This window comes from Panthera onca, chromosome E1, assembly GCF_046562875.1.
Source record: "Panthera onca isolate mPanOnc1 chromosome E1, mPanOnc1 haplotype 2, whole genome shotgun sequence".
NCBI lineage: Eukaryota > Metazoa > Chordata > Mammalia > Carnivora > Felidae > Panthera > Panthera onca.
The window spans coordinates 57,591,109-57,617,335 of NC_138352.1; the positions used below are offsets into that span (position 1 = coordinate 57,591,109).

At 58.3% G+C, this 26,227-nt stretch overlaps 4 protein-coding genes and 1 long non-coding RNA gene across 5 annotated transcripts in view; 2 read left to right on the forward strand and 3 right to left on the reverse strand.

Annotated features, from left to right (window-relative positions):
- Nucleotides 1-5,944, reverse strand: part of LOC132687632 (uncharacterized protein C17orf113) — a 49,969-nt gene extending 44,025 nt beyond the window's left edge. Inside the window, exon 1 of the mRNA XM_060646072.3 lies at nt 5,873-5,944. The gene's annotated coding sequence lies outside the window, so the exon portion shown is untranslated. The remainder of the gene's footprint in view (nt 1-5,872) is intronic.
- Nucleotides 5,945-7,829: 1,885 nt separating this feature from the next.
- DHX58 (DExH-box helicase 58) lies at nt 7,830-16,394 on the reverse strand. Its single transcript, XM_060646064.3, has 13 exons — nt 16,173-16,394; nt 15,875-16,043; nt 15,467-15,668; nt 14,893-15,083; nt 14,023-14,139; nt 13,291-13,417; nt 12,943-13,134; nt 12,026-12,279; nt 11,357-11,506; nt 11,108-11,269; nt 9,929-10,119; nt 8,741-8,837; nt 7,830-8,448 (listed from the first exon to the last, which is right to left on the reverse strand). Exons 1-13 carry the CDS (start codon nt 16,190-16,192, stop codon nt 8,263-8,265), a joined length of 2,058 nt encoding a protein of 685 aa, XP_060502047.1. The 5' UTR covers nt 16,193-16,394; the 3' UTR covers nt 7,830-8,262.
- A 365-nt stretch (nt 16,395-16,759) lies between these two features.
- KAT2A (lysine acetyltransferase 2A) lies at nt 16,760-25,655 on the reverse strand. Its single transcript, XM_060646063.3, has 18 exons — nt 23,948-25,655; nt 23,685-23,808; nt 23,205-23,350; nt 23,012-23,101; nt 22,540-22,721; nt 22,253-22,444; nt 21,254-21,360; nt 20,939-21,049; nt 20,719-20,855; nt 20,424-20,632; nt 20,087-20,213; nt 19,112-19,222; nt 18,497-18,640; nt 18,119-18,233; nt 17,987-18,023; nt 17,845-17,908; nt 17,624-17,708; nt 16,760-17,495 (listed from the first exon to the last, which is right to left on the reverse strand). The coding sequence occupies exons 1-18, from the start codon at nt 24,284-24,286 to the stop codon at nt 17,302-17,304; spliced, it is 2,514 nt and encodes an 837-aa protein (XP_060502046.1). The 5' UTR covers nt 24,287-25,655; the 3' UTR covers nt 16,760-17,301.
- On the forward strand, nt 18,229-23,228 carry LOC132687631 (uncharacterized). The gene is made up of 4 exons (XR_013551950.1): nt 18,229-18,455; nt 18,997-19,084; nt 22,327-22,380; nt 23,026-23,228. It is a non-coding gene; the product is annotated as an uncharacterized LOC132687631 (long non-coding RNA).
- On the forward strand, nt 25,588-26,111 carry HSPB9 (heat shock protein family B (small) member 9). Its single transcript, XM_060646066.1, has one exon. The coding sequence runs from the start codon at nt 25,601-25,603 to the stop codon at nt 26,087-26,089; it is 489 nt and encodes a 162-aa protein (XP_060502049.1). The 5' UTR covers nt 25,588-25,600; the 3' UTR covers nt 26,090-26,111.
- Nucleotides 26,112-26,227: the final 116 nt, after the last annotated feature.

The following is a 26,227-nucleotide window of genomic DNA, read 5'->3' on the forward strand; positions in this document are numbered from 1 at the left end:
ACCCCCCCACCCCCCCCACCCCCACCTGGCCCTCTTACTCCTGACACCAAATTCCAGAGGAGCCTGTTAGCAGGAGAGAGAAGAAAACAATACCAGACCTGCTTCATTCATGCTCCTTGTTCAGCTTCCCAAGGCCCAGGTCCCTGTGCCAGCTGGCCAGCTGCCCCCCTCCCTAACCCCGCTCCCACTTTTGGCTGTGGGCCGGGCTATTTGGGGAAACTTCCTGATGTCCCCTCTGGCCTTTCCACCTCCACCCCTCATCCTGAAGCCCCGGAATAGCTGTCCCAGCCTCAACCTAGGAACAGTCGCGTTCCCAATTAGCACCCAGATGGTTGAAACCATGTCTAAAAGCTTCTCCTGTCCCTCTCCCCTCAGGAAGCTGCTAACTAGGGCAGCCGATCTCAGAACGAGGTCACAAGAATGCTACCTGCCCTTATAATCCCCTCCCAACCGGAGAGGAGACAAGGGTGGAGACCAGGAGTCTCCATTGCAGGCCAGTGAAGACAGAGATGTGGGGGAGGCTCAAATGCAGGGAGAAGTGGGTTCTTTTTGCCCAACGGGCAGCTCTGGTGCAGGCTGGGGAGTGAGGAGTCCTGGGTTAGAGTCCAGACTCCACCTCAGTGGGGATTTCGTTACCTCTCCAGGCGCTCAGAGGGCAGGATGATGCAGTTCTATGTATGGGTCGGTACCACAATCCAGGAATGGACCTCAGCATCCCAGGGAGGTCATTCTGGGACAGGTCTTGGGAGGCCCTGAGCCCATTAGAGCATCATTTCTCTGCTGAAGACTCACGCTAGCTCTGGCTCAAGCCTCAGCTGTGAGAGCGGCTAGGCGGAGGGGGGGGGGGCAGACCTTCTCCCACCCTCTGAAGACCATACCCCATGTGCTCCTCTTTGGGAATCCCCCGGAGAACCCAAGGGATCCAGTTCCCAATACCCTCCCCTCAGTGAGGGATAGGGGTGGTGAGGGGTGTGGCTCACACCTCCCCAACTTCCCCGTCCAGTGAGAGGGGGGTAGCCAGCCTCGGATGGAGGAATCACAGACCGAGACCAGGGGGATAGAAAAGTCTGGGGCCTGAGGATAGAGAAGAGGCGAGTGGGACCTGGGGGAGGGCAGTCTGGCCTCTTGCCTGGGCATCTGAACTGGGGAGAAGTATCTGTGGATTCGGCCCTCACTCCACCCAAGGAAACCTTAGTCAAATAAACAAACAGCCAACACAGCCGCTCCTGTGCGAGAGGCCAGGGCAGTGGCGAGGAGAGGCCCACTGAGGTGGGGATGCCCGAGGAGAGAGCAGGGAGGCTGTTTGGGCAGGCCCCTCGCCCTGGGGCAGTCAGCGGAAACCTCTGGAACAGGGTGGGGAGTAGCCGGTGGTTTGGAGCAGGAAGCGGGGGGCCTGGGGTGGGTGCGTGGGGCTTGGCTGCTTCGAGGGAAAGAAAAGCATCAAGTCCAGCCCCACTCTGGTCAGCGCCTCTGCGGAGCGGGGACTCCAAAGCCCCAACACCCTTCCTTCGGCTCCGGGCCAATCAGATCAACCGGACAGACAAGGGGTTCTCCTTTTTTGTCACTCTGAAGCCCCAGCCCTGTTCCCAGTCCGTGACCCTGGGCCTGGTGGCTGAAGAAGGAGTCTGGAGCCAAAGCCCCCCAAGTTCTGAAGTTCTTGACAGAAGACGTGGGGGAGGTAGGCTGATGTCCGTCCTCTCCCGAACCTGATCCTACTCTCCCCACTCCTCGCCTGGCAGAGGAGCAACCCAGAAGCCATAGCAGCACGCACACCCCCACCCCCACTCCCCCGCCATGCTTTGTCACCTTCTTCTACACACTCAGAGACACTTGGCTGTTCTGTCCCTCTGGGACGCCTCGTGAGAGGAAGACAGAGATCTCAGAGGCACAAACCCGACTCAGAGGCAGAGATGGAGAGCTGTAAAGACAGAAAGATGAACCTGAAAGACGTCTCACAATTGGAGACACAGAAATGAGAGACTGAGGGTGAGGAAGTGTGTGTGTGTGACAGAGATAAAAGGGCAGAGACACGCAGAGAAAAAGAGACTTAGAAAGAGAGAGACAGAGGTGCTCATACAGAGAAAAAGAGAGAGAAAGACACACAGAAAAAGAGATGGACAGAGACAGGGAGGGAGGAGAGACGGAAATGACAGGCACAGGAGCTGGGAAAGAAGGACTGAGCAGAGAGCACGCGGGGGACACAGGGACAGATGCACTTACACGCTGGGAGGCAGAAAGAGGCTCACAGAGCTACACAAAGACAGACAGACTGAGACTCAGGGCCTGGGGACCCCCCTGACAGATTTGGGGGACCAGAGGTGCCAAATGTCGGGTCCAGTGGGTCTGTGGGGAGTCCCAGGAGGGCACTGCTGCCGTCTTCTGTCCCCGGCACTGAAGCGCTGCAGGCATCTGGCCCCCAGCCACCCTTGAGTAAGCCAACCCTTGGCCACTGGAGCTGGCAGGTCACCCAAGGTGAATGAAAAGTCACCGACCGATAGGGGAGGGTGACACCGTGGCTGTGGCGAAGGCACGCGGGTGGCCCAGGCGCACACGTCAGGGCGGGTCTGTGGGGACCCAACCCCGAGATTGCACTCGGAGCCGTGTTGAGCGTGCAACCGTGAGCCGGTGCAAACGGGCACGTGTGCCTGGCCGAGCGAGGGCATCTGAGTGTGAGCCTTCGACCAGTGCCAATGAGGCCAAAGCGGCAGGTCTGACCCTCAAACAGCCCGATCACAACGGATGAGCGTCAGAGACGGCCACACAAAGGCCGCGTGTCTCTCTCCCGCGAACAGACGGTGTGTTCAGGTGCCATGGGGAACTCAGCTGTAGTCGAGACCAGTGTGCCATTCGTTCCCGCCGGGGATGACTCCCACTGCCTGGCCAGCTGGCCTCCACGCTCTTCTCCATCCAAAGCCCAAGACCTAAACTTACAGGAGGACCCTCGTTACAGACCCACGGCTCCTTCTTGGCTTAGGGCGCGTCTCCCTCTGAGCAGGGCAGCGGGAAGGGTGGTGGGGTCCAGCTCTGACCTCCCCCTGGCCCCCACTGTCACATCCATCCCCCATCCCGCTGCAGCGCCGCTGACCTCCTGGGGCCCAGCAGGGGCCCATGCCCTGCCCCCACTCAGGAGAAAAGCAACCGTGCCCCTCTCATCCATTCCCTCTTAAGCATCACAGGACATTTGAAAGACACTGTCCCACTTTTGGGGTGGAGAATGAGGTCAGCAGGCCCAAGTGGGGACTGCTTGTTAGTGACAGCTGACAGTCTTCATGTCACCTTGAAACTCCTTCCTGGTCCAGGTGGGCGTGTCCTCTGCCCAGTTTCACAGGGCGTGCCGCTTACTGGGGGGCAGCGCGAGCAGGGAGGCAGGGAGGAAATTCACTAAATACCAGTTTCGGTCACGGATGCTGCCGGGCCCACCCTGAACGTTTGCAGGGCCTGGGGCAAGCCAACAAACTGAATTGAAATATGTTCTAACCTCCCATCTTGACAAGTACACTCCATAACAACCTGGAAGACCAGGTTCCAACTTAGATTTCTCTGACTCCCGGGACTTTTGCAGGAGAATGACGCTATGGAGGGAGAGCTCCTTTCTGCACCACAAGAGACCCAGATGCGTGCGTGTGGACACCGAGCCTCACATCCTGGCTCCGTCCTTACACCTTGCAAACAGCTGCCCCTTAGCCATCTGCAGTCGCCCCTTAGGCCGAGGGGTGCACACGCTAGTGACACGACCTACATTGAGAACAGGCCTGGGGTGGAGGCTTGCAGGGGCTGGGAGCAAGTTGGGTGACCATCTGGGCAGGGACTTCCGGAGTCACAGGTACGGGGAATGTGATCTTGAAGGGAATGCACAGGTTCATCCCCTTGGCTTTCCTGACTCCTCACCCCACAGGGAGAGGAATGGCCAGAGGAGGATGAGAGCGGAGCCCTTGAAAGCACCCAGTGAGGGCAAGGACACTCCCTCCCCTGCCCAGGTTTAAGGGTGCTTACTAGATCCAGCCTTCCCAGCAGCTTCCAGAGCACGGGCCAGGGACTGAAGCTGCCTTTGGAGGGCAGCTTGGACAATCCCCAAACAGGACTCTCAGTCACTTGTATTATTTATCTTCCTGGAAAAATTTAGTGAGGCTTGATCCCAACTTGTGGATTTCTGGAGGTGGGGAGGGCAGGGAGGTGATGACAAATGGGGCATTTTTTTTTTTTCAGTTGGTTCTCTAAGCCAGTCTGTTCCCTTGAGGCTTAGCCCCAAGTGGGCTCCTGCTGCCACTGGTCCCTGACCTATTGGGGTCCCTCTCTTCGCTCTGGACGCAAAAAAAACCACGGCGACTGAAAGAGAAGGAGGAGAGGGTCCCTGGGCAGCCCAGACGAGGCCAACGCGGATCCAGGAGCCAGCAGGGGGCAGGGGCTGGAGGTGTGGTGGTGGTGAAGGGCACTGCTCTCTCTGGCCAAGTTTAAAAAAAACCTTCCAACCCCCACCCCCACCCCCTGCAGATCGGCTTTGCTGTCCTACACGGGAGGGGACACTTACACTTGTTGAGCTCTTACCAGGCGCCAGGCAGTATGCAAAGCGCTCTACATGCGTATTCGCACTTAATCCTTACAGCCACCCTATGAGGTGGGTTCTATTATTATCCCCATTTTACAGGTGGGGAAGCAAACTCAAAGAGGTTAAGTAACTTGCCAAAGGTCACACAGTAGGTACAGGTGATAGAACTCAAGTCTAACTGACCGCAATGACCCCACTCTTTCCACTACAGCACATTGCCTTCCAGAAGAGGCAGGCACAGAAGCAGAAGGGATGAAGGTCAGCTATGAGAAAGAACTTCCCAACAATGACAGTTTGTGGGGTGGGAGGAGACAATGGAATGGGGAAACTAGACATACAAAAGAAGCCCTCCCACCTAAGTTGGATCTCCATCTGTGAGCTTGTGATGATCTCTAGAAGGTCTTGGGGTCCTGGCTGGATCCAGAGGGCAGCATCCTGACCTCTCTTTTTTCTACAATCTGGGATCCTCTGCTGTACCCCAGCCCAGCACCAAGGCCCGGAGTCTGACCTTCCCTTGTGGCTCAGAGCTCTGAGCATGACATCTGAGCTGTCAGTCCAGGACCTCCTCTTCCAGGAAGCCTTCCTTGAGTACTAGGAGGCAGGACCCCTTTCCTACAACCCAAATCCCAACGCGGAAGGTACAAATGCACCCCGCGTCTGCAGTAAGGCTCCCTTCTGTGATCATCTTCTCCGACTGGCTCTGGGACATGAACACAGAAAAGATCTACTCAGTCCCCCGGCTCTCTGGGTTCCCCAGACCTTCTGGATGATCCCCTGCTCCCTCAGCCCTGTTACCCACGTGTATCTGTACCCAGGTGTAACAAATGATGCGGACGCGCCCTGGGTTTACGGGAAAACCCAGGTCCCAGCTCAGCTATGTGCTCTTATCTCATTTACCCACAGAACAGAAGCTGTTTGCTTCACCCTATCCCTCCCGAAGGGTGGGAATAGGATGCTACACTTGGATGAGGCACGGGGCACCCGGAGTCAGCGAAAGGGTCCTCACCCGGAGCCCTGCAGTCACCATCCCCAACCCGCTCTCCTTCAGAAAGCTGCGTGCCTAATGCTCTGTCTCTTCTCATCCCTCAGAGCCCACGCCGGCATCAGGGATAGCCAGCCAGGAGCCTCTAAACTTCGCCAGAGTTTTTAGTCCCACTAGCTAGATGCCGAGCGTCGGGGCGCGCAGAACCAAAAAGGTTGTCCTCACCGTCTCGTGGGGCCCCCCAGTTTTGAGACGAGGGCACAGGACAGGTGGAGGGGGCTACCTTGTTCTCCCGCGCTGCCCTCGAGGTCCTCAGCGTGGACCAGCCCGCGTCGCTGACTTACCTGCAGGGCAGAGACGGAGCCCGCCGCGGCCACCTGCTCTCGCTGCGCTCGGGAGCGCCGCGGCTCCCGGCTGGCCGGGGGAGGGGGCGGGGCCCGGCTCGGGGGGCGGGGCCGGGGAGAGGGAGCCGCGGCGGAGCCCCTCCCGGAGCCGCGGTCGGGTACGGTGGGCGGGTTTATTCAGGGGGACCGAAAGCGAGGAGAGCTTCTGGGCCACTAGGGAGGGTCTGGAGCTGGGCTTATCGAAGGCTGAGAAGGTAGGATCCCCCCGCTTCGGGCAGCCTAGCCCACATGGCCTGGAGGGAGTGACCACGTGAAGACCCTTCACCAGAAGAAGAAAGCCTAGGAACCCCTCCTTGCCTGAGTTCCCCCTTTCATCCTAGCTCAAGAAAGCTCTCCCAGCCTGGCAAGGTGGGTGAGAGGACACCTCCTCTGAAGTCAGGGTCCCCCATCCAGGGGTCAGCCGTGTAGGGGTTCAGGCCACTGAGGGGACCATTAGGTGCCCAAGTCATCTTTATCCTCAATCCATTACTCCTTGCAACACCATCCCCTGCCCCCAACACCAGCTCAGGCCCCTCAGCTGTCACTGTTTAGCCCTGGAATGACAGGCGTCCAGACTCCGTGCGTCCAGCCGCATTCAAGGCCATTGAGCTTAGCACCCCTGGGCCCCTGCCACCCCCCCCCCCCCTCTGCCCCCAGTCGCTAATTTTATTGACCTGAAAAAGGCACGTTGCTGGCAGGGGAAGATAACAACTGAAGGCGAAGTGGGGACCGGATAGGCAGAGGACGGGCCCCAGGAGGTGGAGATGTGACAGCAGGGAGAAGGGTGACTCCTGGAACCAATGCTGAGGGATGCCTCCTGGAGAAGATGAGGAGGAAGAGAGGCCCCGGGGAAAGGGGTTCCCTCTGGGGCAATGGAGGCCAAAAAAGACTGGAACTGGACTTTCAGCCTCAATCAGACAAGAGACAGATCCAAAAGGAGGTGCTGGGGAAAAGAAAGTGCCTTATTTCCATCTACCCTTAGGCAGGACCCAGGATGTAGCAGGAAGGAAGGAGATTAGACGGCAGGAAGGACTGCCATCCTGCTTTCAAATCTCTGCTCTAGCCCCCTCCCTTCCTCTTGAAGGTGACTCCTGCCTGCTGGGCCTCTTACTACAGAAATAGCCCTTTCCCTGAAGAATCAACCTAGATCTTGCCTTTCTTTTTCTTTCGTGTTAAAATGAGAACAGAAAATGTAGGCCTTTACGAGTTCCCCCGCTCCAGTGCCTACCTGAGCACCACCCCTCCAATCCTGGATTCTCAGCCTCTCCCCAGCCCAGGGAGGTGACCCCGGGGCTTAGGAGAAGATGGAGGGGTGATGCTGGGGTTGGAGACTCTCAGGAGTTGGAGGGGGCAGGGGGACCATTCTGGATGGCTCTCAAATGGAGGCTTGGGGTGTTCTCTCCAAATAAGGTTACCTGAGAGCCATAAAGAGGGGTGGTTAAAACACCACCACCACCACCACCAACTTTTAACCTTAAAAATATCAGATCGGTGCAGGGGGAAGGGGAGGGGGGAGGAGGGAGGGAATACATGGGAACAAGGAAACTTTTGAGGGTGATGGCTATGTTTGCTGTCTTGATTGTGGAAGACAGATTAAGATTTATCAAATTAGGGGTACCTGGGTGGCTCAGTCGGTTAAGTATCCGACTTCAGCTCAGGTCATGATCTCACAGCTCATGAGTGCGAGCCCCGTGTCGGATTCTGTGCTGACAGCTCAGAGCCTGGAGCCTGCTTCGGATTCTGTGTCTCCCTCTCTCTCAGCCCCTAACTCACTCGCATTCTGTCTCTGTCTCTCTCAAAAATAAATAAACATTACAAAAAATTTTTTAATAAAAATTTATCAAATTATACACTGTAATTACGGAGTTTATTTTATGTCATTTATACCTCAACAAATCTATTTTTAAAATATCATAACTTTTCTACACCAATTTTCTACTTCTTTATTTTCAATTTATGAGGAGCCTCCAAAAATAGAAGTGGCCTTGGCAGGGAAGGAATGTCAGGGGGTCAAGGGAAGTTGTGGTGATTGCTAGTTTAGTGGGGCTAGCCTCCTGCCTCAGTTTCCCTCCCAATGCCCCCCAACCCTCACGTCCATCTAGTGCACTGGAGTATCTGTGAGTGTGCAGGGAGACTGAGGCTGAGCTGTGGCTCTCCAGTTGCTTCCTTGGCGTGGGAGTCTCAGCCAGCCTGGGTGCCCGGGTTCGTCTGTGGCTGGTCAGCAAAACACCCCGAGCTGGTGACTCAGACAAGAGGGGCCTGGGCCCGGGCTTCGCCCCATGGAAGACGGCAGCTGCCACGGATTCTCCTGCCCCCTGCAGCCTGAGCCAGGCACTGCAGGGACAGGAGGCTCAATCCAGGGAGAAGTCAGACAGGTTCTGGGTACAGTGTTGCAGGTAGTCAAAGTCAGGCACGTGGAAGGGCACGCGGGACCACTTCTTGGCCTGGACTCTCCCTCGGGGTGTCTCTAGAAGCATGCTGCGAACTTTGAGCGCTGGCAGCTTCACTGACTTGTAGATCATCTGCAGACCCCAGGCCTGAGGGTGGGACAGAGATGGCTGGTTTGGGCCACCGTCCTCAGACTGGGCTTTTCTCCTCAAGTTGGGGGAGGAGAGAATCATGCATCCATGAATGCAGGGCCTGGGTCTCCCACCTCAGAGCCGTCTCCCCAGTCACACTGTTAGACCTCTCTCCTCAGATGAGGGACTCCTGGGGCAGAGCTGCTTCCCCCATCCCCGTGAGGATGTCCTGATGGCAGAGGCTGGGCCTCCTCTCTCAGACTGCGGACTTCTGAAGACTGGAGTTCAGGGCCATGGCCCCAATACTTACCTCCCCACAGTTCCTGCAGTGAATGGCACCCCCAGGCTTCCAGTCCTTGAAGGTTCTGTCGATGACCACAGGCCCCCGGGAGACAGTGTAGTAGATCCTGGAGGGGAATGGGAGGGACCACAGTGCTCAGGACGCCCCCCACTTAGCCCCCGATCTTGTGCCCTCCTGCTTGCTGCTCCTGCTCCTGCTTGCTGGACCTCCACCTGGACCTTGGGCTTTTCTGACTACCAAGAGGCAAAGAGACTTCCCAGGGCCAGAAGACCCGACCTTCAATAAGCCCTGTCTGTGCTGCCTCGTTGCATGCCCTCCAACCAAGTTCAGGCCTCAGGACTACCCACCGGGATGATTCCAACTACCCCCCAACAGATCTCCCTGCCCCATCCTTCCATCCCATTCCATCCGCACTCCCAACCCACGCCATCCTTCCGCCAACTGCCAGGGTGATCTTCTAAAAATGTAAATCTGACCTTGACATTCCCTTGCTCAAAATTCACCCAAGACTCCTCACTGCCTCCCAGACAAAGGCTAGACTTTCAGGCCTGACCTTTAATGCTCTCCACAGGCTAGTCTGTCTTCTTCAGTCTCATCCTTCATGGCCTTTCCCACTCAAACCAACCAGAATCAGTCCCATCACATCATCCCTGCCTGTACGCATCCCCCCTTCCAGCCCAATCCAGCCTGCAAGTCCTGGTTGAAGTGCTACCTCCTTAAATGAGAGAGCCTGCATGGAGATCTTTGGCACAGTGGCCTGGCACACAGCGGGTCCCTAATCAATCCTTAATGAATGGATGGACGAATGGAGGGGGGCAGAAGGTTCCCCTCTAGGGGATGGAGGATGGCAGAATGGCTCAGGGACAACCAGCCCTTCTGCCTTCAGAGTAGGTAGGACGGCGGGGGTTCGGGGGGAGGAGTTTGTGGCCCCTCAGCATTTGGTGTCCTCAATTCCAGCTCTTGCTCAACCACATAGTGGCTGTGGGAGCCTGGACAAGTCATTTAGCCTCTCTGAGCCTCTGTCACCTCACCTGCAAAACGGGGTGGCGATAAAACCTGTCCGCAGATTCGGTACTTGTCAAAACACTGTTTAAGCTCGCAAACCCTCAGAGCTCTGTCTGGATGGGAGGGGTTCCCGGTCCCCCATCCCGCCTGTGCCCTCCCTCCCATCCCACCGGCCCCTCCTGCTGGTCTCACGAGAAGTTGGGGTTCACGTTGACGTGATGGGCGCCCTCCACCTTCCGCAGGTCACTCCCGTGGCCCACGGCCACCATGCAGTTGATGCAGAGAAGCTGCACCTGCTCGGCCAGGAACTGCTGCCGCTGATTCTCCCGCTGGGCTGCCTGGGCGGCCCGCTTGACCAGGGCTGCCCGCTGCAGATCCCGGATCTGGAGTCAGAAGGGGACACGACATAGGTGGGGCCCCTAGAGGCCTGCCCCCCGGAATGTGCTCAGGGAACAAAGGGCTCCTGGAGGCCTCAGATCGTTAGTACCCAGAAGAAACTTTCCTCAACCTTCCCTGGGGCTTTTAAAAATTTTTTTTTCAACGTTTTTTATTTATTTTTGGGACAGAGAGAGACAGAGCATGAACGGGGGAGGGGCAGAGAGAGAGGGAGACACAGAATCGGAAACAGGCTCCAGGCTCCGAGCCATCAGCCCAGAGCCTGACGCGGGGCTCGAACTCACGGACCGCGAGATCGTGACCTGGCTGAAGTCGGACGCTTACCGACTGCGCCACCCAGGCGCCCCCCCTGGGGCTTTTAGAAGCAGCTCTGTGGAGGAAAAGAGTATGGAACGGGGCATGGTGGGGCATGGTGGGGGCATGGTGGGGGCATGGTGGGAGCAGAGAGAGTGTTGTCACTGAGTCTCTGCCTCCTCTTTGGAGGATTTTGTGCAAAGCTGCTTCTTTGCATCGAACACGGGGTATCACTAATAATTACGCTGGATAACAGGTGTAAACGGGGGCCATCCCGGGCAAGGCTGGACGATGGTGACCCTGCCTCAGGGGAACAGATTGAAGTCCTGGTTCTGGGCTTATTTTGTACATGTGTCTTTGTTCCTCCCTCCCCCCGCCTGGTGCCAGAAGAGTTGTAAGACAGCTCTCACAGATGCACAAAGTATTTGGTGATGAGGAATTAAAAGCTCAGACAACAACAAACGCCTGTTCTCAAGGCGTTTGGAGAAGAACCATTGCCTTCCCTGGCAGCCCCACCCTTGGCCTTTACACTTCACGTCCATTTAAGCCTTCCCAGGTGGGCCAAGTTAGCCCCCAGAGGAAGAGGGAGCAGGGGTGTGTGTGTGTGTGTGTGCGGAGACCTTCCAGGAAGAGCATCCTCAGCCCCCCTCTGTCCGCAGGGCATGCAGGCTGCCCACAGACCTTGGCCTGGTACTCGGCCTCATCCATCTTCTGCACGGCAGCCACGGCCCGCTCCATCAAAGTCTCCAGCGCCTCGTTGGTCAGCTCCCGCTGCAGCTCCCGACTGCCTTGGGTCGCCACAAACGAGTACACACTCTGACCAGCCCGGGCACGGCCCCTTGCCTGAGGAAGGAGATAGGGAGGAGCCTGAGCGGGCCTGGGGTCCCACAAGGATCTCTGAGGGCTGTTGGCATCACGGGGTTCACACACCTGGACCATGGAGATCTCGTTGGTCAGGAGCCCATAGCGCACCACCACATTGCACTGGGGGATGTCTAGCCCCTCTTCCGCCACGCTTGTAGCCACCAGGAGGTTCAGGATGCCAGCCCGGAACTTCCGGATCACTTCTTGCTGGTCTCTCTGGGGTGGAGGAAGAGAAAGAGCATGGTAGGCCAGGTGGGTTCAGGCCCGCCCTCCTGCCAGCCCAGCCTCACCTGGTTCCGGTTTAATCACAATCCTGGCCCCTTTCCCTAGGGAGCCTGAGACTCCACTGCTACCCCCAGTGCCTTGCCCATCTTCCCAGGTGACCACCTAACCCCTGTTTCCCCTAAGGACTCCTAAGGATCCCCACCCCTTTACTCTAGAGCTCTCAGGACTTATTCTTCTCTAGCAAGGGACCCCAGAGCTCTGATCCTCTGTCCTGAAAACATCCCTTACCTCTTTCCCTACAGATCCGCAAGCTTCTGCCTCTCTGCCCCCAGGGACCCCCAGATGGGGGAAACCTTCAGTACTGGGGATCTCAGTGTCCACCTCTCTCCCCCAGTTCTCTGCCCTCTGCCTGGGGAGAATCAGTCCCCCATATCTCTGTGAAGACTCCGTCCCCACCCTTTCTCCCCTAGGAACTCCTTCAGCCCCGGCTCCTTTCCCCAAAGCCCACACCTGGGTCATATGGGTGTTCTGGCTGCTGTTCCCAGCCCCAATCAGCAGGTCAGCCCTGATGTCCAGTATCTGTAGGCCCGGCTGCTGCTGAAGCCAGAGCAGGAGAGAGTGAGCGCTCTGGCGGGTCTGGGTGAAGAGGATGCCCCGGCAGCCGTCGGAGCTTCCGAACTGCTCTTGCAGGATCTGTTCTAGCATCTCCAGTTTGGGGTTCTCCGGGCTACGTGTCGCCAGGTCGGCCAGCTCATTCTTGTAGTCTGCCAGAAAAGCCCAAAACAGAGGCACAGAACTCAGGCCTGGAAGTGGGCAGGGCAATGGGAGAGGGCGTGGTTCACAGGGATAGGGCTGCAGGTGGAGAGGGAGCCTGAGGATCTCGGCTCCTAATTCCCCCTGAACGGCACCAAAAGGACCCACCCAGCCAGCCAGGCTTCCACAGGGACCTACAGTATAGAATCCTTTGCAGACATACCTCACCCAGCACCCCTCTTTAACCCAGCTATCAGGATGACACTTGACCTTTCCATGTTGACCTCTGCCACCCAGGATTAACTAACTCAACCTCAGGTCTCTTCAGAAAGATCCTTGCCCCCCCCCCCCCCCTTCAGCCCCTCAGCCTTGCTGAGGTCTCTTGCATTAAACTTTACCCTCTGACCACCTCGCTTGCTCAGGTTAAAGGTACCACACACCCCAGACTTTCAAGGGACAGTCCCTGAACTCAATGGCTTTTAAAAAATCTTTGGCAGTATCATGAATTCGTTTTCATAGCTATGCAAACTTCCACAGATGTGGGCATACATCTTTTGCCCTATCCACGGCCTCGACTTCCGGTTAGAAAAATAGGGCCCCAGTACCCTCACTGGCACCCTCCCAACCTGTGTTGACTCCTGTGCCCCGACCAGTACAGTTCCCACGAGCCTCACCATTGAACTGTGCCAGCAGCCAGCGCTCGGCATGCAGGACCTGGGTCTTAGTGGCGCGCTCCCTGTCGTAGAACTCCCGCAGCGAGGCCAGTGCGTCCACAGCACGGACCGTGTCGTGGATGAGCAGCGCATCGTTGTAGCGCCGCAGGTGAAGCGCGTACACCCGGCGCTGCTGGAGCCCGGCCTCGGCCGCTGCAGGTGGGCAGAGGGCTCAGGGTTTGAGCGGCCACGCCCCTTCAGGCCTCCAGCGGCCTAGACTCCGCCCCCCGAGAGGCTAAGCCCCGCCCCAAAGGCTCCGCCCAGGCAGGTCCCCGCCTCCTTGCCTTCCGCGTCCACAGCCCCTCTCACCATCCTGGCTCAGCTCCACCACCTGCTGCTCGTAAGTCTGCGTCCCGAAGTCCCGCCTCAACGCCGGCATATCCAGGCGGTTGTGGATTCGCTCCATGAGCTTCTTCAGCATGTCCCCAAATGGGTCCTGGATGAGAAGAGGGAGTGAAGGGATTCCCATACACATGGGGGAGCAATGAGCACCCAACGGGAGCGCCGATCTCCACGTGAAGCCTCACCGCTCCTGCTGCCCCTGACCCGTGGTGTTTGAGAAGGAGCTCCGGAGGGAGGCCTGCCGGGATGTGAATGAGTCCCGACTGGAGGCAGGGGTCAGGTTGCTGCCCCTGGTTCCTGTTCTGCCTCCACCCGCTACGTGCCCTTGACCTCTGGCCTGAGAACAGCAATCTCTAAGCCCTTGTGCAGCCCTGTCATAGCAGACGCCAGACAGTGTCTGCACCGTGGGAGAGCCTCAGCACAAAGTGCTCCAGGTTTAAAGTTTGCAAAGCACCGGACAGGGTGCTGGAGGGTTTTGACAGGTGCCCAGAGAGGCGTCGGAGTCAAACCAAACAGCAGGCTGTGGGCATGGGCTGCGACTTCCCCATTTCACAGAAGGGAGAAACAGAGGCTCGGATATAAACGCAAGTAACGGGAAGTCACAGAGCTAGGGGAGGTGGAATCAGGGCTCAACCCCAGGTGCCCTAACTTCATGTCAGCACCCCCCCCCCCCACTCCCGTATCCCTCCTTCCACTCACCTGGCTGCGCCTGTGGCAGAGGTTGTACTGTTTGCAGGGCTGAGGACTGTGCTCCTGCAGCTGGGGGCGGTAGTTCTGGGGTGACATGATGCGCCACGTGTCCAGGTTGGCACAGAGCTGGGGCAAGAGATGAGGGTTCACCGGACTGGGGTAGAGTCCTATGAGGACAACGGGCAGAACTTTGGGACAGGACAGGTCCCAGCTACCACTGAGCAGGGCCATTGGAAGTGGGGATTCATTTACTCAACAAAATATTTATTGCTCGTCCTCTCTGGGCCCAGTGCTTTTGGAGGCAGTGGGGATCCAGAAGGTCTTATTTTGGTGTCGGGGAGACGGATCGACAAAGCAGGAAAGAATAACAGAATGAGAGGGCTTCAGGCCGCGTTAATGAGCTCTGAGGAGAATGAAACTCGATGATGTGATAGCGTGCAGTGGGGGAGGTCAGGGAAGAACTCTGAAGAGGTGACAACTAAGCTGTTCCCTGAAAGGCAAGAAGGAGCCAGACAGGCCAAGTGCAGGGGGAAGGGCATTCAGGGCAAAAGGAACGGTGACCACAAAGGTCCTGAGAAGGGGGACAAGCAGGACATGCTCCAGAGACCTGGAGAAGGCCTGTGGGGTAGGGGTGAGGGGAGTGTGCGGGGAAATGAGGCTGGGGAGGTAGGCAGGGCTGGGTCGGACGGAACTGTGTAAGCCACAGTAGACAGATGGGAGTCTATTCTAAGTGCAGGAAGAAGCCACTGGAGGCTGCAGCTTCAGTGACAAAGGGGCCCAGACGGTCACCCAGGAGAGCCTGGGTAGGGCTGGTGGGCATGGGGCGGGGCAGGGCAGGGAGGACTCTGGTGGCGGGAGGGTCATAGGAGCCAAGCTGACCTGCAGGATGTGGTCAATCGCCCCATCAAGTGTGGACGCCCCACCAGTGCCTGGGGAGGCTGTGAGACCCAGCACCTGGGGCAGGGGCCGTGTCCTCTGGAGTTTGTGCTGTAGATACCGGCTCAGGATGATGTTGTAGACGGTGTCTTTGTGCGTGTGGTGACACTCATCCACCACAAGCAGGGAGAAGGCTGGGGGCGAACACAGGGGAAGGCTGTGACCTTTGCAAAGCTTTTCCGTCCCCATCAGCTTTTCTCCATGTAGTCCCCACAGTTCATCTAACTCCTTCCTCCCTTCACAACCCGCAGCCAGGCTCCAGAGACCGGCCGAGGCAGGGATGATTTACCTCCATTTTGCAGATTAGTAAACTGAGGCTCAGCAGTGGGGCTGAGGCTTGCCCCAGATCCTGCATTCTAGCCAGATCTGCTTCTACTAGGGTGTATGCTGGGGTTTGGCGAATGGGGATCCCCTCACTCCCACAAAACATCCCAACAGCCGTACTAGGAGAGATGCCCTGGGGTTGGCAGGTCGAGGTGCCTCAGGTGTGTACTCTTCCCCCTGGCTCAGCCCTCACCGTTCAGCTCCACGTGCTCCTCCTCCTCGGGGCTGGTCAGTGCCATCTGTAGCAGCTCGGCTGTGCAGATGAGCAGGTCATGGCTCCGGGCCAGGTGGCCAAAGCCAGCTCGTGGCCCCATGTCCCCACTCAGGGTTATAATGGCCCAGCGTTTGTCCAGCATGCGGCTGAACTCCTCGCAATGCTGGGTCACCAGGTGCACCTGGGGGTGGGGAAGGAGTCAGGGAGAGGAAGCTGGATTGGGGCGATGGGGAGGAGGCAACGTGACCCCCAGGAACTGGCTGGGGACAGGAAGGGGAGAAAAGCCAGGTGAGCTTAGAGGTGGCCACAGCAGCCCTGGAGATCTGGCGGGCTTTGTGAGGCACCTGAGGAGCTGAGACCCCAAGGAGGGGAGAGCGGGCTACTCACCCTGTTGACCAGTACGACCACCTTGGCTCCGTCCACAGTCTCTAGATGCCTCTTGGCCACATAAGCAGCTGCCCGGGTCTTCCCAGCCCCCGTGGGCAGCCATATGATGATATTCCTGCCCTCCAGGGCAGGCATGATCACCTCCCACTGGTAGGGTCGCAGCTCCCTTCTGGGAATGGAAGGAGGCTCAGATGACTGGCCATCCTGGCTCCCTCCCCGCTCCTGGCCAGCCCACTCTGGTGCAGAGCCGTCCCCATCCCACTCGAGGGAGGTGGAGCAGGGCACCGAAGGGACCTACCTGGAATCTGATCTGATCATCTGAAGGGGAGGCGAGTAACACAGACTACACTTTACCCCTGCCCTGCCAGTTCTTATCTGCACCACCTGCCGAGGCACAGAGGGTGGTTAGCCCCAATGCCTGGTGTTGGTCGCCGGCCCGGGGTTGTGCTGAGATAGGAAACAGAAACTGAAACTCAGGGGAGGAGCCAGCTCTGTCAGAGATCTGCCTTAGAAATCCCCGTTGCCTGAAAAACCTGCAGGAAAGCACCCTTTCATTCCTCCGGGGTCCTGCCGGCCCCACCTCCAAGAGTGGTCTCCACCCCACCCCCCACCCTTCTGAATCAGCTGTAACCATGTCCACCCAGGTGAAGGTGGCCCGGTGATTGGGACCGCTGCAGCACCCACACCTGGGCAGGAGTGGAAGTAGGGCTGTGGCCAGGCAGGTGCCATCGTCCCAGGGGCGTGGCACTAGGTATGAGGCTTGTTGGGGAGGGTGGCCCCAGGACAATCTGGAGTTTAATAGACTCCAGCTTGTAGGAGGTACCGGGAACAGGGTCAGCCTGTTCAGGCTATGGACTCTACCAAAGAAACAATCACACAGAGGGGAAAAAGGAAAAAAAAAAAAAAAAAGCTTTATTGTTCCCTCTGAGGGATTAATGCCAGGAAATGAATGGTCCCCAGGTCCCCCACCCCTGGGGGACAGACAGAACTGTGCAGAGTGAGGCATGGCCACTCCAGTCCCAGCTGAACTTCCAAACCCTGAAGCCCCCTCCCACGAGCTAAAAGTGGCAGTCTTAGCCCTCAAGCAAACAGTGGGCCAGGCGAGGCCGAGGCCTCCAGGACTTCGTGGCTCTGCGGGGACAGGGCTGGGGGCCACCGGGGCCGGGCAGGGTTTATCCTCTAGCCACCAGCCACTGTAGAGGGGCTGAACCCCAGATCCAGGAGATCCCTGCCCAAGGTCAGATACAACGGAGAGTGGGACAGAGCTGCAGGCTTGGGGGTGCCTGAGGATCCAGAAAGGGCTGCAGGGCCCGGGGCTGGAGTGCTTTAAGCTGAGAGGAACCTGGGCGCCAGGGGCACCCCTCAGGATGGGATCAGAACCCAAGGTGGAGACATTCCAGGTCAAGGCTGCGGTCCAAAGCCAGAGGCTACTTGTCAATGAGGCCCCCCTCCTTGAGCTTGAAGTAGAAGAACTTCTCCAGGGCGCTGGCACAGCGGCAGTACTCGCTGTCCGGGGGGTTGTACTCGCGGCAGTTGGCAATGACCCGCTGCAGGTCAGCCACAAAGAGCTTCCGGGTGACATAGTAGCGGCTGCGCAGTCGCTCCGTCATGGTCTTCAGGTCTGGGGCAGCAGGAAGTAAAGGCATGCTTTTAAGAGGCTGAGGCGAGCGGGGCTGTGGGGTCCAGTGAAGGCAGGAGTAGATTTGGGGGCCAAAGAGGAAGGAAAGGGTCGGAATGGAGTGTCCTCACCAATAGGGAAGCGGATGACCTCATAGTAGTCAGGGGCCTCTGACTTCTTCACAGGCTCCATGAAGGGCCAGGCACTGGGGTGTGACTAGAGAGGAAAGCTGAGCTGGAGCCAGGCCCACTGTGCCCCAAGCCCATCTCATGACCGCCACCCACCCCAGAATGGGTCATAAAGCCAGAGTCGCTGATGCAGGCACCCCCAGAAGGGAACCTGGTCTCCCCACCTTGATCTGGGCCAGCAAGTTTTTGAGGGTTGTGTAGAGCTGGTCTGGATCCTTCAGCTCCTTCCTGGGGTGAGAGACACCACGTCTGAGGCCCTTGGCCCTCTGCCTCCCCCAACACCCTCTCCCTCCACACAGCACTCACCCTTTCTCCTTCCCCAACGGCTTCCAGCCTGTCTCTCCTGCAAAGTGGGGAGTGGGTGGGGAGAGCATCCCTAAGAATTCGAGAACACATACCGAGCAGGGTGCCCCCTCCCCCAGCAAGACCCCTGCTCACGAATGCCGGGGACACTCTCCACAGGGATCTGCCTCACACCCTCCTTGAAGCAGCTGAGCCCGGGGTAGACCTTTCGGATCTGGGCTTGTTTGCGCTCAATCAGCTTCTTGATGATCTGAGGGAAGGCAGCGTCTTGAGGGGCCGACTCCAGTCCCAGCGGAAACCCTCCCAAGGGCCACAGTCAGAGGCCCTGCCGCTGAGTCCAGGCGCCTCGCCTCCTAACTTCCTTGGGAGGCAAAGCGAGAACCAAGATCCCGGCCCACCCCAGGCCTGGCTCACACACGCACATACCTGTGGTACACACCCACACATGCGTGCCCTCCCCCACGTGCACACGGTAAGCCCCAACGATGAGTGCACGCACATGTGCACACACACCTCCTTCTGCTTTTTGATGATGTGGGACAGCTCCGTGTAGGGGATCCGGGGATTCAGCTCACACTCCATCAATGTTGCACCCTCATAGTCCTTAATGTAGCCCAGGTAGCGGCTCTTGGGAACCTTGATGTCCTTGGAGAAGCCCTAGGGAGTGGACAGTTATGACCCAATCTGTCGACAAGGCTTTTCCAACTTGAATAGCTCTTCCCCCAGGAGCCTCTGAGGGGCGGTGCAGGCCTTGTCTGTTCTCCCGGGTTCCTGGATCCCCTCCTGTGGTGGCTGGTACAATGTTCTGTGTTGTGTGAGTTCAATCACTCTGTCCCCAGAAAGGTTCCAGGTCAGCTGCCCCTCCCGACTCCCTGGCAATGTTTCCCTGGATGGGAAACATTCCTCCAGCTTGCCCTACTGCCCTCCAGGCCCTCACTCTTCACTGGGGCAGCAGCGCGGCGGGTGGGGGGGGAGGAGGGGCAGGAAGATGGGCGAGAAAGATCTCCTCGCAGGTGCTGGATGAAGCAGGGGACATGAAGGGACTCCCATTCCGTCCACAACAGGGGGATGGACAGAATGACCCCTAGCCCCAGGCAGCAGGCAAGTGTGCAGGGAGGGGAGGGTCACCTGCTTTTTGAAGTAGCCAATGGCGTACTCGTCGGCATAGGTGAGGAAGTAGAGAATGTTGTGTTTGATGTGATACTCCTTCAAGTGGTTCATCAGGTGAGTCCCATAGCCCTGTGGGGGAGGCGAGCAGGGCTTACCAGGGGAGCCCCAGAGAGGAAGGAGCAGACTGGATAGGATGTAGAGACAGCTAGGGGATCCTGGACATACAGGAGAAAAGGCAACTGGCAGAGGAAGGGGAGTTTGTGGGGAGAATGTGAAGGAGACTTTCTGAGCACTTATTCTGGGCCAGGTGTGGTGCTTGGTACTTTACAGACCAACTCTCAAGTCAGTCCATGAGGTAAATATTATTACCTCCATTTTTATAAAAACAAAAACAAAAAACTGAAACTCAACTATGTTAGGAAACGTGTCCAAGGTCAGACAGCCAGCCACGGTTAAGGCCAGGATGGAAATCCCAACCAGGAAGTTGCTGTCCACGTGTCACTGGTTCCCAGTTCCCAGGCGTCAGAGTTGGGGGGAAAGGGGAAGAGGAATCACAAGAGCCCCACTCAGTGCAACATTTGAACCCTCAAGAGAGTGTCTTCCACACACGTCTAGACCAGGGAGGCACCCTGCAGATCTGGGTTATGTAGAACAGGAGAACCGGGAACCCTACCAGTGGGTCTGTTGTGACAATTCCAGGACAGAACGCAGGACGATCACCCAGCCCAGGGCTAGTGTAAAAATTATTAACTCCCCAGTGTATGTGAATGTTCTTGTGAAGGAAATTCAGGTCCATTTAAAAGCATTACTGGTTTTGGGCCTCCATTTGTCAACAAGTGTCTTAATACGCAGTTATCAAAGGACAAATGCCACCTTGTGGGGCCCGGAAGAACTGCCTGGCCACTAGAAGAAGGGTTGGGATTATTGCTCTGACCCAGTCCAAACTGAGAAGCAGGTGGCTGGAAGGGGCTGGGGCCAGGAACACGCACTCACCTTGACTTGCTCATTTGAGGTGACAGCACAGAAGACAATCTCTGTGAAGCCCTGGGTGGGAAACATGCGGAAGCAGATCCCACCAATGACCCGCCCATCCTTGATCAAGGCCAGAGTCTTGTGCTTCCTAAGGGGAGAGGGGACAGGTCACTGCCCCTACCTGTTGTTCCCCAAATGCTCCCAGGATCCCCACAGCTTTGGAGGGCGGGGCCGCACTCAGTGCCGAGAGCAGAGGAACAAGTATTCCCACAGGTTGGAGGAGGAGGAGGGGGTAGGGGGACATAGGGGGGCCAAGGACAGGTGCCCAGGTGTGGTTGGGGCTCTCCTGGGGACGCACGGGTCAAAGACGAGGCGGGCGATGTACTCCTTGGGCATGCGCGGCAGCTGGTGGGAGAAGACATTCTGCAGCCCCACGAGCCACAGCAATACCCGCCGGTTGGCCTTGGGCGTCAGTGAGTTGCCGATGACATGGAACTCAATGATGCCGCGGCGCTCCTCTAGGCGGGCCGTCTCGTCCCGGGCTGCGTTGGCAGACAGCAGGCTCGTCTGGGCACCAGAGGAGGGGTGGTGAGCCGGGGCCTCAGGCCGGTGAGGTCCCCTCCCCACACTGGTCAGCGAGCCGGGCTGCCCACCTCAGGCCCCAGCATGGCGGCAGGGTCGGTGATGGTGAGCATGACCTCGTTAACCAACTCCATGGGGATGTCGCCCATCACGCGGAGCCGCTTGGCATCCTCCAGGGTCAGGTTCTCTGGGAGCTTCCTCTTCTCACCTGCCGGGAAGGTTGGCAGGGTCTCCCATGGACAGCAAGAGGTTAGGGGAGGGGTGAATGAGGGTCAGGGGTCAAGTACCCACCTGGCATGGGCTCAGCCCCTCCGGAATCCAGACTCAAGGAGCTGTTGCTGCCCCCACCCATGGTGGGGCTGAAGATGGGGGCACTGGGAACAACTGCCGCGCTGACCGTAGCTGAGGGTGAGCGAAATCAGGGGGAGCGGGGGGTGGTCAAAGGTGGCGATGGGTCCCACAAAGGGATCCGGGCCCTCTAAGCCCCAGACGCACCCTCCCGCATGTCCCCGCGGCTGCCATCCACAGTGCCTCCTCCCCGGCAGGAGGCCAAGCTCAGCCAGGAAGGCCAAGCCGAAAGCCTACAGAGCCTACCAGGGCGTGTACCTGGCCTGGGCACCAGCTGGGTCCCCTCTGAGGGCGGCATGGTGAAGCCCGACTCCCAGATCGGAGAGTTCGCCCCATAGATCTCCTCCTCCAGCATGGACAGGAATCTGTGGGGAGGGTACAGTCTGTCTCCCAACCCTGTCCTCCGACCCACACAGCAGCCTGGACCAGACGCCAGAAGAACTGGAGGCAGGTCAAAGAAACCGGGTTCTCAGGGGGCTGGGAGCTGAAGAAGAGAAACAACCTTTGGCCTGGGGACAGGGGGTGGCGGGGAGAGACACTCCCCTGCCTCTCTTGAGCCCCTAGTCAAAAGTAGCAGGACTGGACAATCCAGGACAGAGATCAGAGGCCCAGTCTGCCACGGTGTGTAGCACAGGGCGACCGGGTGCGTGAGCCGGCACCATCCTGTGCTATGTGGCCAGGCAGGGCACCGAGCCACCCTGCACCTCAGTATCAAAATGGGGGCTCAGAATCTACTCCCTCCTGTCACCTCATATTCCCACCTGGTGGCAGAGGGGGCACTGAAGGGCCTGGATTAGTCAGTAACGGCTTCTCAAGGTGAGTAGCTACGATCCTGGTTTCAAATGAGAGGAAAGTGTTGCAAAACAGAGGAAAACTTTACAGAAAGGTCTACAACAGGAGTGGAAATCGGTTTCACCTCGAGTGTAACCTCTGGTTTCTCGGCAGGCTGTGGTGGGAAGGGTTCTGAGGCTGTGTCCAGACCCCGTGGGAAATGATTAGTCACATCTACCAGGGGCGTGGGCAGGGGTAATGTTAGCACTCGGGCAATGTACCTGCCATCCCCAGTCTAGTACACGCAAAGGCAAATGCCAGCAAGTTGCATCTGGGCCCCGGACAAGTCTGCCAGGTAGACACCCAGATCCCAGAAGGCTCATGGAGGGAAAGGAGGGACCATTCCAGGAAGCCTTCCTGGAAAAAAGGGGACAACAGGCGGATGTGAACTGGGGCAAAATCCGGATAGGCCAGAATGAGCCTTACTTTGGGAAGTGGGTGAGGATGAGGGTCCTCTTCTCAGGCACCAGCTTGTCCTTTTCCACCCGGAATTTCTCTAGCAGCTGCCGCCGGGTCACAGTGAAGATGGAGCGGAGAAGGCTTCGCCCAAAGATGTGAGTGGTCTCGTAGCGGGGGAGGCTATCACAGCTCTGGGGCACGTGGCAGTAGCAGAGCCATCTGGAGCCAGTGGGGAGGTGGGAAGTGAGAATGGAGACGTTGAACCTAGGCTGGGCCTACAAGCCTCTCCTCATGCTGCCCTTGGCTGGGCCTACCTGGTATAATTGACCTTGTAGGTAGCCACGTCCTCGGCCTGAGACCGCTGCCGAAATTGGGCAGGCGTCTCAAGCTTCCAGTAGTTAAGGCAGAGCAGGAACATCTTTGAGAGCTCAAACATCGTCTGCCGCTCCCGAGGGGCGAGGTGACTAAACTTGTATTGCACAAAGTTCAGCACACCCTGAGAAGGGACGGGCAGGGGACAGAACCAGGAAGGAGACGTGAGCAGCAAGCAGGGGCTTCTAATCCAAACACTGGTGCTTCCCGAGGGCAGGGTAAAGCTCTCCTCTCATTCTGGGGCTCCCGGTGAAGAAAAACTCTGCCCCACTCCCACCCCTATGTCCACCTGAAGCACAGAACATCCTCTCTTTTCTGGACTTCTCCCTTATTCTCAACTTGACAGGATGGGGAACACAGCCTCCTCAGTCCTCCAAGATGCCCCCAATTCTCTTACCACCTTCCTCATCCCACCTGTTCAATATTAGGCTTCTCAAACGGGGGACTGCCCAGGGAGCCCTCCACCACTGGCCGGGTCATCTGCAGGATGCATTTCCGCAGAAGCTGGAGGAAGAGGAAGGAGGGGCAGAGGTCAGCAGAGCTCAGAGCTGCCGACTCCCTAGCCTTGTCTACCGTGCTCATCCACACTCACTTGGACAAAGCTCACCTTGAAGAGGTAGAAATACACCTGCTTAGTGTCTGTGTCCTCCTCCTTATGAACAGACATGAATAGGTTCTCCACGTCCACCACCATACCCAGTAGCCGGTTAATCTCCTCCTCTGACACATTCTCCAGGTGGGACACGTGGTCGGCTGCAAGGATAGGTGGTAGGGTTGGGAAGAATGGACAGATCACCAGAGCTTCCTGTCCCTCTTCACCACCAGGCAATTTACACCCTCGGTCCCTCCAACCAGCGTGACCAGCAATGAGACTGACTGCTCCTACATCAGTCCTTGGGTGGCCACTGTCTCTTCAGGGCTGGCAAATTTCCTTTCACTTCCCTTGGGGAATACATGCTCCCAACTCAATCCTTCCTTAGGAGATATTTTTGGTTCCACAAATGAAGCTCTGTGGCACTTAAATCATCCTGTCCAAGCAGGACCCAGCCTGACCCCGCCCTAGCTCCAAGGGCACTACCTGCCTTACCCAAGGGGTGCTCACAGCTGCGGCATAGCTCGCTCAGGTTGGCAGCTGGCTGCTGTAGGTCCATGCGGGGTGCAGTGGGGGGCTTGGGGTTTTTCCAGCCATTACACTTGCAGGTTTCATTGGCCTGGAGGCAGAAGAATCAGTCAGTAACCCTGTAACCGGGAAGGGGGAGCAGATCCCCAGCCAGAGATTTGCCCCTATTCCCACCCGGGCCCTGGGATGCCCCAGGCCCCGCCCCCTCTCACCCCAGGCCCCGCCCCCACCTTGCAAGCCGAGAAGACCCCTAGCTTCTCAAGCTTCTTGGCGCGCGGCAGCCCCCGGACTTGCGCCTTCCTCTGGCTGGCGCGCTGCTGCTGGCTCAGGCCAGGTCGAGCCGGATCCCCTCCGCTCCCGGTGCCCCCACTTCCTACCCCGGGAGCCCCAGTCCCTGTGCTCCCGGCTGGGGCTGCAGCTGGGGCGGGGGCTGGTGCCGGAGTGGGAGCCGGAGTCGGGGCTGAAGCCGGGCTGGGGGCAGGAGTCGGAGTTGGGGCAGGGGCTGGAGACTGAAGGGGACGGGACTGCGTGGCCGGCGCCGGGGTTGAGGCCTGGGTAGGTTCCGCCATGGCCTCCCCCACAGCGGAGCGGCGCGGCGCTCCCAGCCCTAGGGCCGCATGGGCAACCGGCGCACAATGCGCAGGCGTCGCTGCGCCGGGGCATGACGGGAATTGTAGTCTTTCACTGCCGCTCCCTTTGCCTGCGGCTTCCAGACTTTTCTGTCTTGTCTCTTGGTCCCAGACAAGCGAGTGAAGCCTGAGCCATTACCCTAGATTGGCTCCTCCTCACTTCATTCTCTCTTGGAGGCTTCTGGGACAGTGGAGATTGCTGTTTTCTTGGGGACTTGGAGAAGCATCTGAGAAAACAGGCTTCAGTTGAGGGGAATCGTAGATTCTGCCCACGAGGGTGCAAGTGCAGCTCTGGGGCCTGGAGTTGTGATGGCTTCCTGGCACATCCCCTCCTGCCCCAACCCTGGCCCGCACTGCGGACACAGACTTGCCCCTATGATGGAGATTAAAACGCAGCAGTTACCTTTCTGAACCTGTGAAGTTGCAAGGGTGTTGTTGTCTTTGGGATACTTCCACTCTACTCTTTGATGGACTTTTCTGTATATACGTGATACTTCAGCAATAAAGGATTGTTATAAAATCACTGAGCGCCAGGGGTATGGCCATGATCACAAGGGATACTGAGACGGGGATGAGGTAGAAGTAAAGGAGGGCACATCCCAGTGTTTGTGAATGGCTCTCCCCGTAACCCCGTGGGCACCTCGAGGGCAGGGCCCGCCTCTTCAACTTTGTCCCAGAACCCAGCCCTGAGCCTGCCACAGAAGGCCCAGGGTCTGATGAATGCAGGAAACCGGGAAGTCGCGTTCATCTCCCAAGCCCCATCTGTCATCACAGGATTTGTGCGCGGTCAGAAAAAGGGGTTTCGGAGAATGTAAGACCCCATGGTCACATCCCGTTGGCTCTGTCCCAGGGGACAATCCTTGTCCTCGGGACAGATTCTTGGAAGGGCAAGAGCGCAGTGGCTCAATCTCGTCTTCCGCCCGGTGCTTGCGAGTGCTCCAGGGTCCGGATCGCACGTCTGGCGTCGTTCAGCGTACGTAGGTGGGTCACAGCCCAGAGCCGTGGGGCCCTGTGACCGAAGCGGGGAAGGGCCTGAGAGTGGGGCAGGAGTCAGGATGAAAGCAGCAGCGGTGCCCCATGGTGGCTGACCACCTGGCCTGTGGAAGCAGGATTCGTGTGGCTGACCCGAAACTGCTGAAGCGGGCCGGCCCGGGGTCACTGAGGGAGCCGGGGTTCGCGAGTGCCTCCCCGGACCTGCGCGCCGCTGCTCGCGTGCCTCGCGCCACTGCCCTTGGATAGCAGTTGCTCACTCGGATGCAGCGGGTCGGTAGCGGTCTCCCCAGCAGGAGCCGGGTGGCATCCCCCTGTCCCAGAGCAGCCCTCGCTGAACAGAACCAGGTGGCCACGCTACCGGTACGGCTGCTCAGGGACGATTCGGCAGCTTCGCAGAACAACTTCCCCGTGGAGGATGGCTTCCAGATGAAGGTGGATACCTACGGCTTCACTCCCGACGAGCTGCTGGTGCAAGTGGACGGCCAATGTCTGATGGTGACGGGCAAGCGGCAACTGGAGGGCTGCAGCCCGGACGGGGCCGGCTACCGCGAAGCGCAAAGGGTGCACCGGCAGATGCAACTACCACCGGACCTGGATCCAGCCGCCATGACCTGCAGCCTGACTCCCTCGGGCCAGCTGTGCGTCCGAGGCCAGTGCCGGGCGCTGCCTCCCCCTGAGGCCCAAACAGGACCATCCCTGAGACTCCGGGGCCGTGGCTCTAATAAGGGTCAACCTAGCCTGACCCGATAAACAACCCTGGTGTGCAGCAGCAGTCTTAGCGTTCCGTGGTCTTTTCTTGGGGTCGGGGTCAGAGGTCGAGGCATAACGGAGGTAAAGAGGGCTCGGGGAGGCAGGAAAGGCACTTTAAGGTGGTAGTCCACCAAGAAC